Source organism: Python bivittatus, unplaced genomic scaffold (genome assembly GCF_059951505.1).
Source record: "Python bivittatus isolate LINGU-HERP-01145 unplaced genomic scaffold, Pbiv_v1 ctg000780_np1212, whole genome shotgun sequence".
Classification (NCBI taxonomy): Eukaryota; Metazoa; Chordata; class Lepidosauria; order Squamata; family Pythonidae; genus Python; species Python bivittatus.
This window is the reverse complement of record NW_028277108.1, coordinates 1,197,872-1,216,689: the sequence shown is the minus strand read 5'-3', so window position 1 is coordinate 1,216,689 and position 18,818 is coordinate 1,197,872. Positions and strand designations below refer to the sequence as shown.

At 39.4% G+C, this 18,818-nt stretch overlaps 1 protein-coding gene across 1 annotated transcript in view; it reads left to right on the top strand.

The window, feature by feature from the left end:
• The window catches only part of DNTT (DNA nucleotidylexotransferase), a 144,872-nt gene that overhangs the window by 46,816 nt on the left and 79,238 nt on the right, over positions 1–18,818 (top strand). The window contains exon 7 of the mRNA XM_007424395.1: positions 2,521–2,653. Within this exon, the coding sequence (XP_007424457.1) occupies positions 2,521–2,653 (133 nt within the window). The remainder of the gene's footprint in view (positions 1–2,520; positions 2,654–18,818) is intronic.

Genomic DNA, 18,818 nt, shown 5'->3' with positions numbered 1-18,818 from the left:
GCAGTTTCCCCTCACCTGGCATTTCCAGATGTGTTGTGACTGTAATTCCCAGAATTCCTCATCAGAATGGAAAAAGGCAGGCCAGGAATTCTGGGAGCTTCACTCCCAATAAACGTGAAGAATACCAGATTGAAGAATGTTCAGTGAGATGCATTTTATTTAGTTTCTGTCCATTCATACAATAAAGTTACATATTTCTTAGAAATATTTGTTTGAAGATTTCTGTTCCCTGTAATGTTACAAGGCAAATAATACAAAGTAATATAAAATATTTTTTGAAAATCACCTCTTCTGTTGTTAGTAAGCTGTTTCACATTTTATATAAATAAACATTGTTTTGGATGTGAAAGATACTTTCCTTTAAAAGAACGGTCTCAGCTGCAAGCTGTTTGATTTGCAATACATAGATATATCTGGATGGCCAGGAATTTCTGGGTTTTAATTTCCCTGCATTCCAGTACTTTTATGTATCTTCTTTTTTTGAAAGCTGCCTCAATAAAGATGATACAAGCTGCATGACTTCTACCCTGTAGTGAGATTCCATGGGAATCTTTCATGGGAATTCCAGGTGCAGGATCCTTGGATGCCTCATCCATACCCCTTTTTAATGTCCTCATCCTAAATCTCCATGAGAATATTTTAATTATTACTTGCATATTTATCTACTATCCAATCCCAATGACTTTGGGTACCTGACAAAAATGTACACATGCAGTACAAGAGCAGAAATATTTAGGTCTACATTATCCCCCCCCCCCCCAAGAACACTGAAAATCAAAATGAGCAGAGTGTGGCCTATATTATGTCTAATCATTTATGTATATGGTGTGTGTGTTGTTTCTTTTTTCTTTCTTTCCCTTCCATGTTCAGAGAAACATTTGACAGATTGTCAAGAACAAAGAATAAGACAAGAATTAAATCAATCAATTTAAACAGAAATCTCTGCTCATGGGAATCACATCTTTTCTTCTTTCCTTCTTAGAACCAAGGTCCCTCAGCTGGAGTATTAAGAAACTGGCTGAGTTAATGCTTACAAGTCCTTTTATACAACATTGCTTTCGGTTTTCTCTCAATCTTAAAAGTTAACTTAGGGATGGGGAGAACTTTTTAACTGCTACTAGCCAATTAGAAGTTGGCATTCCTTGCTGACCAGTCATTAATCACTCATAGATCTATCAGAACATCTACTTTCTTCATGCCTTTTCTTGCTGTAAAGCATCTTCATGCCTGGATAAATAAAAAGGATTTTTTTTTCATGCCCCATTGTTTCATAGGTAGACAAACCCATCCTAGGGCAATTTTGAAGCCAGGGATCTTCATTAGAAACAGAAGCATCTACATGGCAGAGCACAAAAAACTCCATATGGCAGATGCAACTGTGCAATTGAAGCCCTCCTTTTCTACGTACATTGAACTCTCATTCTAAAACAGAGGACATGCATAATTTTACATAGTTAAAAACAAGTAATTCCTGGAATCTGTGGTAAAATATTTGGCTTTTTTGGTAACTAATATTCTCACCAAAGTTCATGTTAGTTGTTACAAGGACAGGCAAATGACAAGATATTGGAAAGTCCCAATTTGGGATGGATGGCAGAGCTTTAGTTATATAATTGTGTGTAAAATGTAGTAGAAGGTATTTATTAGCCTTAATGTATTCTTATAGCTTCTTTTAATCATAATTTCTTCCCTAGGAAATGCTAATATTTAGCTACATGGCAATGGCCAAGTAACTCATGTTAGTTCTGCTAGTTTTGGACTTAGGTCTCCTACTTTTAAAGCATAAATTCTATCTACTAGCCTAGTTCTCAACCTGGGCAACTTGAAGATGTGTGGACTTCAGCTCCCAGAATTCCTCAGCCAGAAATTGAGAAGTACTGCACTAGACAACCTCATCATTTATTTATTTTCTTTATAAGTTATTTAAAAGGTTTGAATATCTGCCCATCTTATGCAACATAACCCTGGGCAACTCACAAGCAATAACAAAAAGCATAAAAGCCAACCCAGAAACTCCTGGCACCCCCAGACACAACACATTCCCGCATGTTCACAAAAAATATTACTAGGTTCCAGCCTCACACTAGCCTAGCGCTTGTGGGGCAAGCCATATCTTTAGGGCTATGAGGGTAGGAGCCTGCTGGGTCTCTGGGAGAAGGATGTTCCAAAGGGCAGGGGCCATTACAGAGAAGGCGCACTGCCTAAGTCCCACTAGATCAGTGTTGTCCAAACTTGGCCACTTTAAGTTGAGTGGACTTCAACTCCCAGAATTCTGGGAGTTGAAGTCCACTCATCTTAAAGTGGCCAAGTTTGGACAACACTGCACTAGATGGCAACCTTTAAGGGAAGGGATTTGGAGTTAGCCCACCCTATCAGAGTGAGTGGAACGGGCAGTTATCCTTAAGGAGAGGCGGTCCCACAAATAATCTGGTTCTGTGCCATTAAGGTCTTTAAAGGTGAAAATCAGCACTTTGAATTGTACAGTTATATGAGATGTATAATATAGGAATCACTTTTCAGGGTTCTTACACTATGACGACCTTACTAGCTGTGTATCTAAAGCAGAAGCAGATGCAGCAAGTCTGATCGTTCAAGATGTAGTGTGGAAAATTGTACCTAATGCTATTGTAACAATAGCTGGTGGCTTCCGAAGGTAAGTATAAAATGCAGGTTTTCTGGAAATGTTATCTGTGGAAGGGCTGTGCCTGTGTATTTGTAAACCATGCCAGTGCCATATTGAATCATGTAGGATTTTTAAAATAAGACAACCCGTGGCCTGTTGGGTCACCATTTCAGAGATATTTCCTTACCTCAACAGAGAAACAGAATGACCAAGGGCAAAAAAGCAATGGGAGTGTGAGTGACTTATGACTTGCTGCTGGCTTCCCCATTGACTTTGCTTGTGAAAAGCTGGCAGGGAGCATAAGAAATCTTCCTTCCTTCCTTCCTTCCTTCCTTCCTTCCTTCCTTCCTTCCTTCCTTCCTTCCTTCCTTCCTTCCTTCCTTCCTTCCTTCCTTCCACATATAATATAGGCTTGTGCTGTTTGCCCTCCCCTCATGACCCTCAGCAGAGCCCTGGTGAAGCCTCCTCCTTCTCCTTCTCAGCTGACCCACAGAACTGCCTGCCACTTTGCTGTGGGGAGGTGGAACAAAGGGAGCCACAGACCATGAGGAAAACTGCATCCCTGCTTCCCATTCTGGCATGTCCCCATGAGCCCCCTCCTTCGAGGGAGGAAGAAGGCTCACCTGTCGACCACTGGTACCCTCCAGCCAGCCCTACCTCACCAGCAGGCATCCAAGTCATTCCCTCATCCTTCCCTCAATGCCCACAGCTGTTAAAAGATTTCAAATTTCTGCCTCATTTCCAAAGCAGCCAATCTCCACTCTCCTGTTGGGCCTTGCCACCAGCCAATTGGGTGCAGGGGAGGTGGGAAAGAGGTTAGGGATATGCCCATGACCTGGACTGACTGCAGCGGCATGGTGCTGAAGTGGCCACAAATTTCCCAAATTTCAATCCCACAGAAGTCATGGGTCCTGGATTTTGGGTACATTCTGTAAGTTAGCCCATTTGAGGTACCTCAGTTCAAAAATTGTTGCCCTATCATGTGCTGTTTTGCCCAATTGAAGGTTATAGACATGAGGGTTTTAGTAGTACATAGATATAGTATACAAACGTTTTACATAAAAAATCCTAAATCATTCCAGGATAGAGTTGGATAAATGTTGATAATGTTTTAGAAATAATCATTGTAGACAAGAACATGAAGCATACGTTCTCCCCAAAACCTGGAGAGAAAATCCATAGAGATTTCCCACATGTCTCTGTGACTGAGTTGGACCTAATCTTGTAGAACAATGGTGGGTAGTGGTGCTTTGAATGAACTTCAACCCTCAGTAACTTCAGCCAGCCTTGCTAATGGTGAGGGATGCTCAAAGTTGTAGTTTAAATGACATCTGGAGGGATACAGATTTTCACCCCCCCCCGTCCAACTGGACTGAAAAATAATACGCTTGCTGCCTGCTTGTCATAGAAATAGATACCCATCCTAATATTTCCTTTCAAAGTAAGGAATGTTATGCAGAGTGCAGAAAAGGAGCATGAAATATTAAGAAAAGAAACTAAAGGCATGAAATAAGAAAAAGACTAGTTTACTCCAACACTTTTCACTTTGTCTTTCCATACCTTTCTTCTACAAAGTCTGTACTACTTCATACATTGTCTTTTGTTGTTAAAACTTCTCACCTCATTCTTTTTCAAAATCTCATCAACTCAGTCTCTTCTTCTTGACCCATTCACACTTCCTTCTTATATTGGTTTTGCAGTTCTATTCTCAACCATTCTCTCTGTATGATGACACCACCCCAATACAATTCTTTTGTAGTGTCACTCACTTTTGTATTCAATCCACATCCATTCAGAAACCCCTCATTCTTTACCCTATCTCTGTTTGTTTTACCATGCATAGGTCTTAAGTAAATGATTCTCACTGCATTCAGCTGTTATTTTTCTCTTGACAACCCAACTCTCATTTCCATATAACAAAACAGGAAGAAGCAGGCTCTTATATGCATCAATTTTTGCTCCTTTTGGCAAATATTAATTCCTCACAACAGACCACAGGCTACAAAGCTTGCATGAAAATAGTTTAAAAGGGTGAGAAAACTGGAGTCTTCTATGTTTAAATAAATGATCAGTACTGTTCCTACATAATTGAGTTACATATGTATAAAAAGATATGTGCTCTGATCTCACTGGTATTACTAAATAACAGTCTAGGGTCTGGAAAATATCACCTGTCAATAAGGAACCCACGGATAGTGACACAGGGGCAGAAGAATAGATCATTACTTGATATTGAAATGTAATATTGCAGCAATATTATTGTAGTAAGCTTAATATTGTAGCAATAGTAGCAACATAATGAACCTACAACCAGAATCATTTCCCCCTCCTGATATTGTGTACTGTATTTTGCAAAAAAATTTAACATTACATTTTCTGGGAAGGTCAAGACTATTGTTTCTTTTTTCTTTTTGAACTGCTACTGGTTACCCTGAGAAAGAACTTGATCCATGCTGTGAGAGGAAGAGTAGAAAGGTAACACTAGGAATGTGAAGAATGTAAACAAAACATAGTAAAAAAAAGATTGGCCCCTTCTGGCAAAACATTACAGTCCCATAGTACTTAAGGTTCTTTTGAATCAGCCTTGACGGCCCAAACTTGGACAGAGACCAGGAAGATCCAGTTCTTCAGGAGAACCTACAGTAAGCAAAGAACAAGTGGAACCAATCAGACCTAGAGAGGACAGATCTCTGGAAAGCACCCTAGACTTTTGAGGAAATAAGATACTGAAAATCTATCAGCAAATAGAGAAGAATTTGGACATGAACTCTACCTTGTTTTCAGCCTTTTCTCCATCTGCGTGGCTTGGTTTCCAGCTTATTTCAATCAATACTCATCTTGATGGATAGGAAGCTTGACTGGCTATCACTTCTCTTGTATTCCATCAGATGTAAGTTACTCTGTAGACTCTGTTTCTTTATTCATTTCTGAGTAGGATGAATGAGGCCAGAAATTCAGGATTAAAAGTGTGGTTTTCTTTACAGGTGTATCCTGTAAATGGAAGTAACTTTTATAAAGAGTTGTGTCTTGCTGGTAGGAGTAATACCTGAATGAGGAGAAGGCAGTGCAGGGAGCCACAATCCCATAAAGGTGTATGAGCTGTATGTATGTGTGTATATATGCATGCATGCTCTGGATATTAGGATTTCAGCACATATTAGTGTTGGAGGGTAACTATAGATAGGAATGAAGGCAGACACATGCGTGCAGCTAACAAGTGAATACAGTGCTGTCTATTACTCTACAAGCCTAGTGCAATATGTATTTATAATAATTCTAATGATCAAGTCTTTATGTGTGCATGTTGTATATATAGAGAGTGATGAAGTGTATATGCAAATATGTACACTAACAAAATTTAACCATATTAATAGAATTTTAACTCAATGAATCTAACTCAACTCCTTTACTTTATATTACAAAATGTTTACCTGCTTCCCTCACACTTGCCCAGTTTTCCAGTTCCTGAACCACCTGGCACTTCTGCTTTGCCACTATCCACAGGGGCTGTGTTTTCCTCTGCAGGTTCCTTCACTAGCTTCTGCTGCCTCAGGATCCTTCTGTTCTTCCTGGCCCTGGATCATCCGGTTCCTGGCTCTCCCAGCTGCTGCTTCCTTGGCTCCATGTCTCATCTGGTTGCCTTTCACTCCAGGAGCGTCTTCTGCCAAACACAGAAGATGCCCCCCCTTTTTTCTCTACCTGCTCTATGCTTCTTTCTTTCAAAACCTTGCAGGTGATTCTAAGGAGTTTAAACTTTCTTTTCTCTGTCACTGCCTGTGTGCCTAAGCTGTGCACCTGACAGTGAGAAACAAACGAACAAACATGACCTTACAGTTGCACGTAACATGACTTTTTGTTTTACAGCTGTTAATCTTCCACAGTTGGACACCATAAACTGGGCTATGTATGCTTTGTACCAGATCTAATGTAGTTCTACTTAGTTATCAGTGGAGGCTTATCTGCCCCAGCTCTGCAGAGTAAATGGTCCAAAGGCTGGAGTAGTTTAATAGCCTGTTCCTCAAGTGACAAATTATGTTCACTCAAGCACCATGGGAGTAGGAACCCTGTGTGAAGAGAAGGCATAAATGGGTGAATAACGGGTGAATGGGTGACAACCATTAAGAATTCTCAAAATCTGTCACTGATGTTCTCTGCTCACCCTTTTTGTACACTAACCTGACCATTAAAACAAGAGGACAAAAAGATAGATCACTTGTAGCCCTGATTAGGACACACGCCTCCCTGTGTTTACCCCATTGAGGAAACAGCCTGATTGACTGTGGAAATCCATGGACAATTTCTTCTGGAATTGAGAAATGTACAAAAGGGGCAGGTATATTGAAGTTGTTGATCATATCCTACTGACCTCTGTGGTTGGAGGGCTTGCTGGAGACACAGATCTTAAGGTGGCCTGAGAGATAATGGTCCAACATTATGCAATATCTTTCTACTAGTATTTCCACATTTTAACATTTCTCCATCTTTCCAAGCTATACAATTTCATCTATGTGCTGTAGTTGCATTAATTTTCAGTTCAGTATCCCTTGTTGTATCATATAATCTATCATTCACTGCAAATAATTCAGAATCTCAGAGAAGAATATGGCATCATCTTCATATAAATGAATATTCATATCTCCAACCAGCACACTTCTATCATCACTACAAGTATCCCTTATATGTTTATCCAAAAAATACATTAAACAATCAAGGGAACATCACAAAATTGAAGCATTTGCTAAGGATTCTGTTTTTTCTCATTTGTGCTTTACTTACATCAAGTATTGGTCTTACTGTATATTTACCAACCAACCAACTCCTCATTCACAAGAAACTTCCCATAATTCAAGCCTATTCACTTTATCATATGCTTTTCCTGAAACGAATACAGAATAAACTTTCTTTCTCAAAGTCATGCATTTCTCAATGACTTGCCAAAGAACAAAATGCTCTGTACATCTCCTGCCTGGCAAAAAGCTTCTTCTCCAATTTTTCTTATTGTCATTTCCTATATCCTTTCAATCAGAATTCTGCCAACACTTTCTGAGGTAAATTTAACAACTAGTCCTTCTGAACTTTTGGCATTTACTTTTGCTACCCTTCCCATTATATAGAGGAAAAATAAAAGCATTCTTCCAATAATCAGATGAAGATGCAGTTTTCATATGTATGTTAAACAACCTGCACACCTACCCCATAAGCAAATCACATCCATATTTTAATATTTCTCCAATAACACTATCTGTACCCACTTACTTTTTATCAATATTCCTTTCGTTATTTTTTTCTTGGACATCAACAACATTCATTTCAAGCGTACTCTGCAACTATCTCCCAAATGCTCTTTCCATCATTCCCACATTTTTGTTTTATCCCAAATCATTTAATTCTTTTTAATTTTAATTCCATCCACTCTGTTGGAGGATTCTTATGTAGACCATTTCACCTACTTCCAAAGTTTGTTTTATTTCCTCAAAACCACTCTGCTTTTTCTGCTTCTTTGAATCTTGACTGTTCCTTACTCTCTTTGATTATATTCTTTCAACGTATCCTTTTCTGTCTCTACAGATCACAGAATATCTTTCACATTCATTTTTACAGCAAGCATTTTCTTATATGTGTTTTTCTCATCTTCAGTCTCTTTCACTTCCTCATTCCACCAAGCATCTTTTTTCATTCTTTCCACCAGTGTAATTTCACTTTGTAGCACTCTGTAACATAATTCTTTTCATTCTGTTCCAAGAGCTTCTAGGTCTTTTTTCTTTACTTCTACTTTCTGTTCATTCTACCGAAGATTAATCAATCTTATAATACTTTTTCAGAGAGGACTCTCTTCCTGGCATTATTGTACTTTCATTCTGGTTTCTTCCACTTTTTTCCTTTTCATCCATTTTCCCCAAGATTCACTCATAACAATACCAAAAAAAAAAAAAAAAGTCTGTCCTACATTTATCTCTCATCACCCTTGTATCTTCATTAATTATTTCAACTTTTTATGATAAGCAATCCAATCAATTATGTTTTTAGCTTTATTTTTATTCTTTTGTCATGGGCCCATATAAATATACATATACATAATGTATACAAGTATATATTAAATCCTATTTTCAAAAAAGAGACCTTTTTCTAAACAGATATTTGTTTGTCAGGACATATGTCATGAAGCTTAAATAGCCAGGCAAAACTCCAGCACACAAAACTTTCCCATAAACATTTTCCCCCTGCTTCATTCATAACACAGATAGAAAAGTCTTGGTTTAATTTCCAGCAAGGCAAGATTAATTATACAGCATTTAGCTAGTGAAGAGAAACAAACAGCTTTTCTTTCCTTTTTATAGTTTTGGCCATAAAAAGAGTCTGGTATACAGTAAAAGAACAGTACATTGATTTATTCCTTCCTCTAGCATTCTTAGATTAACTGTTTTCCTGCCTACCATGTAATGTTTCTTCTAATGATGGAGGTCTACCTTAAGCCTGTAGTTGTAAGTGTAGCTATCTCTAATTTCCCCACCCTTAAGAGTTAATCAAGGGTGTTGATTACACTTAGCTGGCAGCCTATTATGACTGGCAGCACATTAATCTCCTTTCTTCCAATCATTTCATCACTCTGGCCATCTGCTCAGAGTTACCATGATCTCTCAAAGTTTGGTCCTTCTCCAATATTATCTAAATCCATTTTGGTTTGCTAGTCATCTTCTCCAAAACTCCAGCTCTCTCCTGCTGCTAGCTTGTCTGAAAATTTTCATTCTTTTTTCCTTCCTTGTGAGAAACTCTGTATCACATTGTTTATTTATTTTACTCTTAATTAATTCTCAGAACTCATCACCTCCTGGCCCAGTTTGTCAAACTGGGAGATCCCATGACAGGATAACAGACAGTACTTTGCTGCCCTCTTCTAACACAGTGTGGCTATCTTAAGAAGGCATAGAAAATAGAGCTGTATGCATATTAGATATATTCAAAATCTCTTCTGATTTCCAAATATGAAGAATTTGATCTAAAGGAGGAGTGGGAATGAAAGCTCAAGCCTTTTCAAATGTCCATTTAGGCCCAGATCCATTTGGAAAGAAGAAATGAAATACTTATGATTCCTAATCATGTATGTTTTAGCCCATCAAGACAAGACCTAAAAGTGTTTATTGTAAATGCATGTAATGGGCTGTGAGAATAACCTTGAGAAACAGAAGGAAGAGCCACAGCCTAGATAACAGTCTGATAAGAGAAATCTGAGTCCAAAGGAGGGATGGAGGTACAGAAAGGGACCCTCCCTAGTTCTCTGGAAAATAAAGGCAGGAAGGGGTGGGAGGAAAGGCTTTCAGACTTGTAAGATTACAGTAACAGAAACCTTATTTCTCACACTGAAGCTGTGAGTGCTGCTTGTTTCTATTATACATTTTTAAGTGCACTGATATAAACAGGATGCATTACTCATCCAGCTTTGTCCCCTGGGGGTCTTACACATGCATATCAACTAATTGTGACAGTGGGAACTAAGATGGTTCTTAGTAAATTGTTAAAGCCCATATGTTGAATTCATTTAGATCTTGAAATGTATCTATCACATTGATTTACAAAAATGGAACTGCAGCTAACTCTTTGTTGCTGATCAACACTGAAAATTGCTTCATAATTGTGATCTGAGCTCATGATGGAAGACAGTGTGGCAGTAGAGGCAATTTGGGATCCTCTAGAGGTTTGAACTATGATTTACAAGCCCCAGCCAGCATGGTCAAAGATAGGATAGTCCAAAACAGCTGGAGGGCACCAGATTGCCTGTCCCTGGAACATAATTTCAGCATAGATGTAAATTTTGTCACTGTCCATACTGTATCATGACTAAAGGAATATAAGAACTGATTCTGGTTTATTACTGAAGGTGCTGAGTGTGGCTCATTCTCTCAGGACGGTTCCATACAGCTACCATCTTCATTCCCAAAACCTCAAACACACTTCCATACTGTTTGCGAAGGGTTTCACTCTTTCTGTAGCCCCAGTGCCCTGCACACGCTATGGGCCAACCAGCATTCAACCAACGGATAACTTCCAAGCATACCCCCCTCTTGCTGTCTCTTGCATTGCTACATGCATTATTATAGCAAGCAGACAACAGCAGCAACAACTGGTCACTCAGTTTAAAAACACAGTGAAATGGTAGCTGGGCGTTATAGCATTTACCTTCATCAGGCAGGGATTTCTTAGCTTAAAAGTTACAGTAAAATGGCGAGGAGATGCCATGGTTCTTTGGTTTTAGTGGAGGGGTAAAAAACTGGGGAGTTGGGGGGGACAGGTACAGCTCCAGTGTTAATGCTGCAAAACTATTCTTGGATATCACTAAAACAATAGAACAATAAAAGCAGCAGCCTGAGAGGCTGAAGAGTTCCTAAGCATCCAATATATTTTGGATGAACACATTAATTGATTTAAATGCCATGGAACATAAAAACATCCTTACCAGATATATCTCATTGGGAAGGGCATTTTAAAACCATGGTCTTCTCCTAAAAAGACCCTTCCCTGAGTGCTATTCACCATAATTCAATGGGAGGGGGGCATTCAGAGCAGGACATCCAAATATGATTTTGGGATAAGGGTAAGAAGTTATGGAAAGAGGCATTCCTTCATAAGTTCTGAAGGTCTTCGTAGGTACATACCAGCACCCTAAACTGGGGCTGGATCTGATTTAATGTTGCATTTACTACTTTACTTTGTTTCTCCAGTACAGCATGAGCCAGGAACAAAATCTAAATCAGTGTTTTTCAAACTTGGCAACATTAAAATGTGTGGACTTCAACTCTCAGAATTCCCCAGCCAGCATGGGGAATTCTGGGAGTTGAAATCCACACATCTTAACGTTGCCAAGTTTAAAAAACACTGATCTATACTGTTGGCAGTCAATCTAAATTAGCAATATGTGATATAGTTATGTGAGAATTTTGCTTTAAATGTTGTCCTGGTCTATTTATTTCCTGAAGCTTTTTCTGGGGCTGAAGGGGAGATGGAATCCAATGTTGGGCTCCATTTTCTGAAAACAGAAGTCTCCCCCTAATGCCAAAAGGGCCACAGGACTTCACTACCACTGGAATTCATTTCTTAGGAGAATATTCTGTTTTTTTCTGTTCTGCATAGAGACATTTAAGATCAAGCTTTGTGGAAATTGTGCTGTTATACAGTATATGCATAATGTAATAAAACTCAACTGAATTCTAAATATTCTTTTTGTTAATTGTGTCTTGTGACTTTTCACTTGGATGTATCTGCTGCACCAGGTTAGGATATGATAAAAACACCTTTCAGCAGTCACATTTCTATCTGAGCGATTTAAAAAAATTACAGAGCAGTAAGTCTTGTGTAAATTTGGAAAAGCTGTGATAAAAAAACTAAAAATACCTCTTCTTCCACCCACACTGTCAATGGGAATGAATTTATGCTGTTCTTAGCAAGGCTCTTGACGGAACACCATACCAAGTGTATCAGAATATGTTTCAATAAATTATTGTAAAAGTACTTGCATGCCATATTTAGTATTGCATATTATATAATGGTGCACTATGATAGGGAGCTCCTTACATCAAAACAGAAGTAAAATATTTAATGAAGCCAGTTGCAGTAGGGACCTATCTATTTTGTATTTTTTTTAAAAGAGTATAGCAAAGTCTGGATTTTTATAAACTAGAACGGCGTTGAATATTTTCTGCAATTTATATTTTGACCGAGACTAGTATTTTGAGTGTGTGTGAGGTGGATATTCTCCTTTTACCTCAGACTTGTTCAGCAGCATGCCTTTTGCTAATCGCTGTTTTTTTCAGTAGCTTTCTCTCACTCGCAGCTTCTGCTTTTGTCTTCCTGACTTACTCAGAATGATCGTCCCACCCAATCAGGGATCACCTAGTCAACAGGGTGATCTCACAAATCTCTTACTTGCTTACCCAAAATATGATTCCCCCCAATAATTACCTATAAATAGTGGATGTGTGTGTACACCCAGGCATATTATCATTAGCTAATCAGAAGTTTTGGATAACAAAGGAATTAGTATGAAGTGCAGATGCGGGATGACTTTGAAGATCAACCTGAAGATGAGTTGCTGCTCGGAAGGGGTGTTTTTCTGGCAGATTTAATCTTTTCTGTAAAACCCAAACAGAGATTCTCTCTTGTTCTGCTTCTTTCTCTGCCCAGCTACTTCTTCCTCTTCTTTTGTCTCCATCCAGGTTTTGTTCCTGCTTTTCTTCTTTCTCCTTTCCAGTACAATTTTATTCCATTTCCATCCTGCTTTTAAAAAATCGTCTTTGATGTTTCTGCTGGAAAAAAGAAGAGGAATCTCTCTCTCTCTCTGTACCTGTATGAGAGGCAGTGATTTGTGTGGGTGAGAGAGAATGGTTGGTATAGCATATGCAGATGGCAGTCAATTAGTTCTGTTAATGGGATAACTTATTTTACTTTTTTAAATTAATTTGAGACAATTGAAATTAATTTAGTCATCATTTAAATTAATATGAATGTATTTTTTGTCCTAGCCTTTTTAGAAATGTGGCTTCAGGCAGGTGTGTATACATACATATTTGCATGCACAGATATGTGTATACCAAATGGGCACATTTATAGGTCATAATTGGTCGTCTTCATGGTTTGTTTCAAATGGAGTTTCCAGGGTGGGGGAGCTGGGCCTCATAAAGAATTGTTTGTCTCTGCCAAAAACAATGTGGATTTGGGCAAGAGGTGGCATTTTCACACTGCCTCATGTGTTCAGGGGATGAATATTTATTCAACTCTACAGGTAGTCCTTGAGTTACAACCACTACTTCAGTGACCATTCAAAGTTAGGACGGTGCTGAATGAAGGGGACTTATGACCAGTCCTTGAGATTCTGCTTGTCCCAGGACCCCTGTGGTCATGTGATTGTGATTGTGATTGGGGCACTTGGCAACTGGCTTGCATGTACAATGTCCAGTGGCTGCAGCATCCCATGGTCATGTGATCACCATGTGCAACCTTCCCTGCCAGCAAAGTCAATAGGGGAAGGTTGCAAGTTGGTCCCATAAGTTGCTCCTGCCACTTTTTCTCCTGAGGAGCCCCGCCACAGAGTAAGAGATCCCAGGGATCTCATACCCTGTAACACCCTCCTGCCCACATTCCATAGTGTGCACCTGCCCACAGCACCCCTCCGCCTGCCTGTAGCCCCCGCCAGCCTGCCCAATGGGTCCCACCAATCTGCCCGTGTTCCGCAGTGCCCACCTACCCGTGGTACTTGCACTCCTCCTACACTCCTTGCCTGAGACTCCCACATCTTCCCACTTAATGACTCGCACGATCCTGGGGTTATGATGGCAACCAGAACTGCTGGGATTGCTGTCGCTAAGCAATGTGGTCACATGACATCATGCTTTACAACTGCATTGCTTAGCGATGGAAATTCCGGTCCCAATTGCTGTCGTAACCTAAGGACTCCCTGTCTTAAATACAAGAAATGCTATGAAAACTGTCAAGTGGATCATGGGAAAAATAGAAATGGTTTCTTTAATTCACTCTATCATCCACGTAATGTGATGATAGTTATATTATATGACATCCTCTAAGCTATGCAGTCACTGAGACTTGTTTTTGAACATCTCCTATTGAGCTAACAACAGAACATACTGCTGTTCTCAGGATTTTCCCTTAATGGAAATAAAATGCTGCAATCAGGATGGTTTGAATGGTTGTGGAATCTATATACAGTGCTAGGTCTGGGCTATGGGGATCTGGGTCCATATCCCTAGGTATTAAATTTACCTAGTCAGATCATTTCTAACCTAAATGCCTTTGCTTTCTACATTAATACATTGTGGCAGCTGCATCCAGGGACCAATGCTAACGGTTAGGATCTTGTGCAACTGTAGATATGATACCATGGACACCAACATCAAGCAACCTAAGTATTTGGTTGATTTAAGCAGTTTCAGTAATCATTAACCACTTGCTCCCTCATGCATGCACACTTACATATCATCCCACTCCTAGGCTGAGCAGACTCTGGTGTGGGGGTCTGGTGAAGATGATGTGCAACAAATGGAGGTCCCAGGTTAGAAATCTTCCAGCAAGCTTCTTGATTCCATCCTTCTTTAATAACATGATGGTATTATTTTTTCACCATGCCGTATATTGTTTGTGAGCCTTCTCTCTGAATACATATCTCCTTTTTTGATGGAATTTGCCTTAAGCTATTTCTAGACACATACTTACCTGGACCGCTTTCCATTTTTTGTTGTCTTAGAAATGATTGGCTCTTTGTTGTTATTACCAAGGTGTTCTTGTCTTCTTTTGGGGACTCATGGCTTTCCTTTGGTTCTTTCCTTCATTTTTTTATAATAACCTCATTGACATCTTGTACTGTAATTATATTTATTGATTACACCATTTTATATGGCATGGGGCCAGGCTAGAGGGACCACCTCTCCCTGATCACATCAGCCCACCCCATTAGATCTGGCAGGGAAGGTATGCTATGAGTTCCAGTGGCCAGGGATTTGCATTTGGTGGGTCCCAGGAGCCAGGCCTTCTCTGCTGTGGCTCCCTCTTTGTGGAACATTCTCCCTCCTGAGGTTAGGCTCGCCCCTTCCCTGCTGTCGTTTAGGAAGTCCCTCAAGGCCTGGTTGTGTCATCAGGTCTGGGCGTCTTTGGGAACTGGAGATGTTCTTAGATGGCTCCACTGTGGTTGATATTCTGCTCTCTCCATGGGTTTTGTATAGTTTAAAATTTTAAAATTTAAACTTTTTCGTAATGTCACATCTTAATAATCACTTTTTATCTTTTATAATGATTGTTTTTATCTATTTGTTATTTTATTCAATTGTTGTATGACACCCAGAGTCACTTTGTGTGAGATGGGTGGCTATATAAATATGATACACACACACAGACACACACACATATATGCATACATATAAATAAATAAACTACCCATTTTTATAGGACTTCAAGAGATTTATAAAATTGGAGGGATACTTATAATAAAAACAGGGACGAATGATATAGATCTATATCTAAAAAGCATCTGCACACCATTAGGCTCTAAACAGTCAGCAGAACAACCAGGTCTTTGGTGATCTGCAAAAGGTAGCAATATCTGGGGTGTTCCATAATTCAGGAGCCAAAGTGTTCCACTGCATGGGAGTAGTTACAGAGAAGGCATGTGGTAGGTGTTCAGTTCTCTTAACTTCGTGTGTGCTGGGGACCCTCATTAATCCTTCTTTGCAAGAATGCATGCACAGGGTGGGTCAGAGGTAGATGGGATTATATAATCATATAGCTTCCAGGAAAGAAAAAGGAGATGATCTAAGAACAAAATGAAGCAACTAATACATGCTTATTACCATTGGATTTCAATGAGATTTTCCACAGTAGCAATTTATAGTGTCATCCAACCATCACTATGGCGATACATCATTAATGAAGGCTTTCTATCACCATAGCAATGGTTGTGTGATGCTATAGATCATTACTATGGAAATGCTTGTATGTGAAGTTAATTTTTTCCCTCCCCTTGAGGGAAACTGCTGATTATAAAAAGACAAGTCTGGGAGCTGGGAGATCAGGAATATGGAAGACTATAACTTGTACAGATCCCTTACTATTGTTTATTTAGAAGACTTTTAACATCTGTAGCTCAGAAACCTGAACCTAACAGACATTTGTGATAAACTGAGCAAAGTAATTCAGACCACAGATGTCTTTGTCTTATATATTCCTAATACTTATTCCATATAACTTTGTGGAGTCAAAAGATCTGAGTCAGTAGAATTTCGAGTATTAGTTTTATCATTAGGTTACTTACTCAAGCATGCACTGCTGTCTTATATATGAAGAAAGTTCTTACTTATCAGCTGCTCATAATAGGTGACCCTTCTGGAAGTATACATACCTGGCAGTAGAGCTCAGAGCATCATTGGGATGAACAAGTCCCTTCACCACTACAAGATAACATTCCGTAAAGGGGATTTATTGTATAGCACGTGGGAATTACATAGTTACAGAATAAAAAAAATTACAATCAGATTATTTACACAGTGAGCAGTCACCAACTTTTCTCTCAATTGCAGACAAAGAAACTTTATGGATGACAGAAAGGTCAGTAACTCTGGTCACTGTGAAGGGGATACCAAACTCATAGCCCACTTTAAGCTTGGAAAAGCTCCAGCAGGTGATTTTTGACCACCAGAATTAAGAAAAGTAAATGTAGAATGATGAAGAGCAATGTTGGCTAATCTTTTTACTTGTACTGATCAGACAGTCTATATCCCCTGGGATCAGAGTCTAGTCATTGTGGTTCTGATCTATAAAAATAGGGAAATGCTTTGATCTAGCTAATTACAGACCAATTAGTCCACTTAGAATTACTAGCAGGCTGCTTGTAAGGCATCTCTATGAAACCCTGTTGAACTGGATGGAGCAGGACAGAATATTAAGAGAGAAACAGCTTAGTTTTAGGTTAGGACAGTACACAGTGGTTCAGGAATTAGTCCTGCAACATCTGGTTAAGAATGATCTGGTCCTGTTGAAACATTCCTTTGTGCAGTTTTTGTGGGTTTCAAAGGAACTTTTGTCTTCGGGTCAGGCTTTGGGTGTCAAGAATGTGTCTTGTTATCTTCTCTTCCTTATCTGCAATCAACAAGATCATAGGATAAGACGCAATCCACAAAGACTGCTGTTTGATGTGGTTTTAGGACAGAGAGGCATGAAGCAGGGGGTACATACTGGTTTCCTTTTTCTTCAGTTATGATGTCAACTCATTGGTAAAATGCTTTGATAATGTTAATTTCCATACCTCTATGCAGGCAGGAAAACATATATCAATATTGTTGTATGCTGAGGGCTATATCCAGATTGTTATGGTGTCCTGAACAAAAGAGGAGTTTCTCAGGTTTTAGCCTACCACTGTATCCAAGATTATATTGGTTTTTGGCAGGTCTAAGGTGTTTGCCAAAAGCCCAACCTCTCACAAATATGATCTGTGGAAATCAGATTGAGCAAAAGAAGAGTTTCAGGACTGGCTTTTTGGCATATAGTTTTCTGGGGGTTTAAGCTGAGTTTGCTCCAGCTAAAGAAACATCACAACTATCTTCATATTCTTTTTCCTTAAGAAGAGGATAATGTGTTTTTGCCACCATCAAGTAATGGCCATTGTCTCTAAGGCTCTGCCTATAACACTGGTTTGCCCATTGGGAAAGGGTGCAATCTAAACGCCTTCAAATTATTGTTTCTGTGCCTTGGTGTATGTATCTAAGCAGGTTTAAATACGGTTAAGCTAGAGCTTGCTTTAGCTTTTTAATTTTGGGTCAAAAATCATCCCCTACCCCCCGCCCCCATAACCTGCATTATAACTTTCAGCAACAGGCACAGACAATTAGAGAGGCAAGAAGGCCAATATGGGCTGCTTTTCCACTAAAATTTGATACACGGGTGTCCACAGAATATGGTAAAAAAAAATTCAAGATGGAAGCCACAACTATGTGATTGAAGTGTTGCCTTTTTTTGTGTGAGTGTGCAATACACATAAAAAACAGATAGAGCTTCAACCACACCGTGGCTGCCCTCTTGATCGTAATCTGCAGTTGCTCTTCTTAGGCAGCTGATCTTTGACAGTGAACCACAACTGCATTTGAGCTCACACATTAGCCAACTAGGAAGGTTTCATAATCTTTTTTGGTGGGAACAGTTCCCTGAGAAACCTTGTGACTGAATCCTTGCAAAAGATTCACAATTGCTCCAATGAACACTCTTTGACAAACAGTACTACGGGGAGGAATTTGAAACATTTTCCTCAGGGCAGTGTTTCTCACCCTTGGCAACGTTGACATGTAGACTTCAACTCCCAGAATTCCTCAGTCAGTGTGCTGGCTGGGGAATTCTGGGAGTTGAAGTCCACATATCTTAAAGTTGCCAAGGATGAGAAACACTGCCTCAGGGAATGACCTTGCTGTGAGAAGTGCAGGAATCTGAAGCAATGAGCTGTGTCCTCATGCACTATTCATTCCGTTATGACGCCAGTTTCGCTCATCTTGTCCCTTTTTAGTTAATAGGCCAGAATGATTGGATGAATTTTATACTCATCCACTTCTGGCAGATTTGAAGCCATCAATTATTCTTGATGTTGCCAAATTCTGCAGAAAGAGGCAAATGCTGGGGGTTGAGCATTGTTAAATTAAGTTGTGTCCTTTGA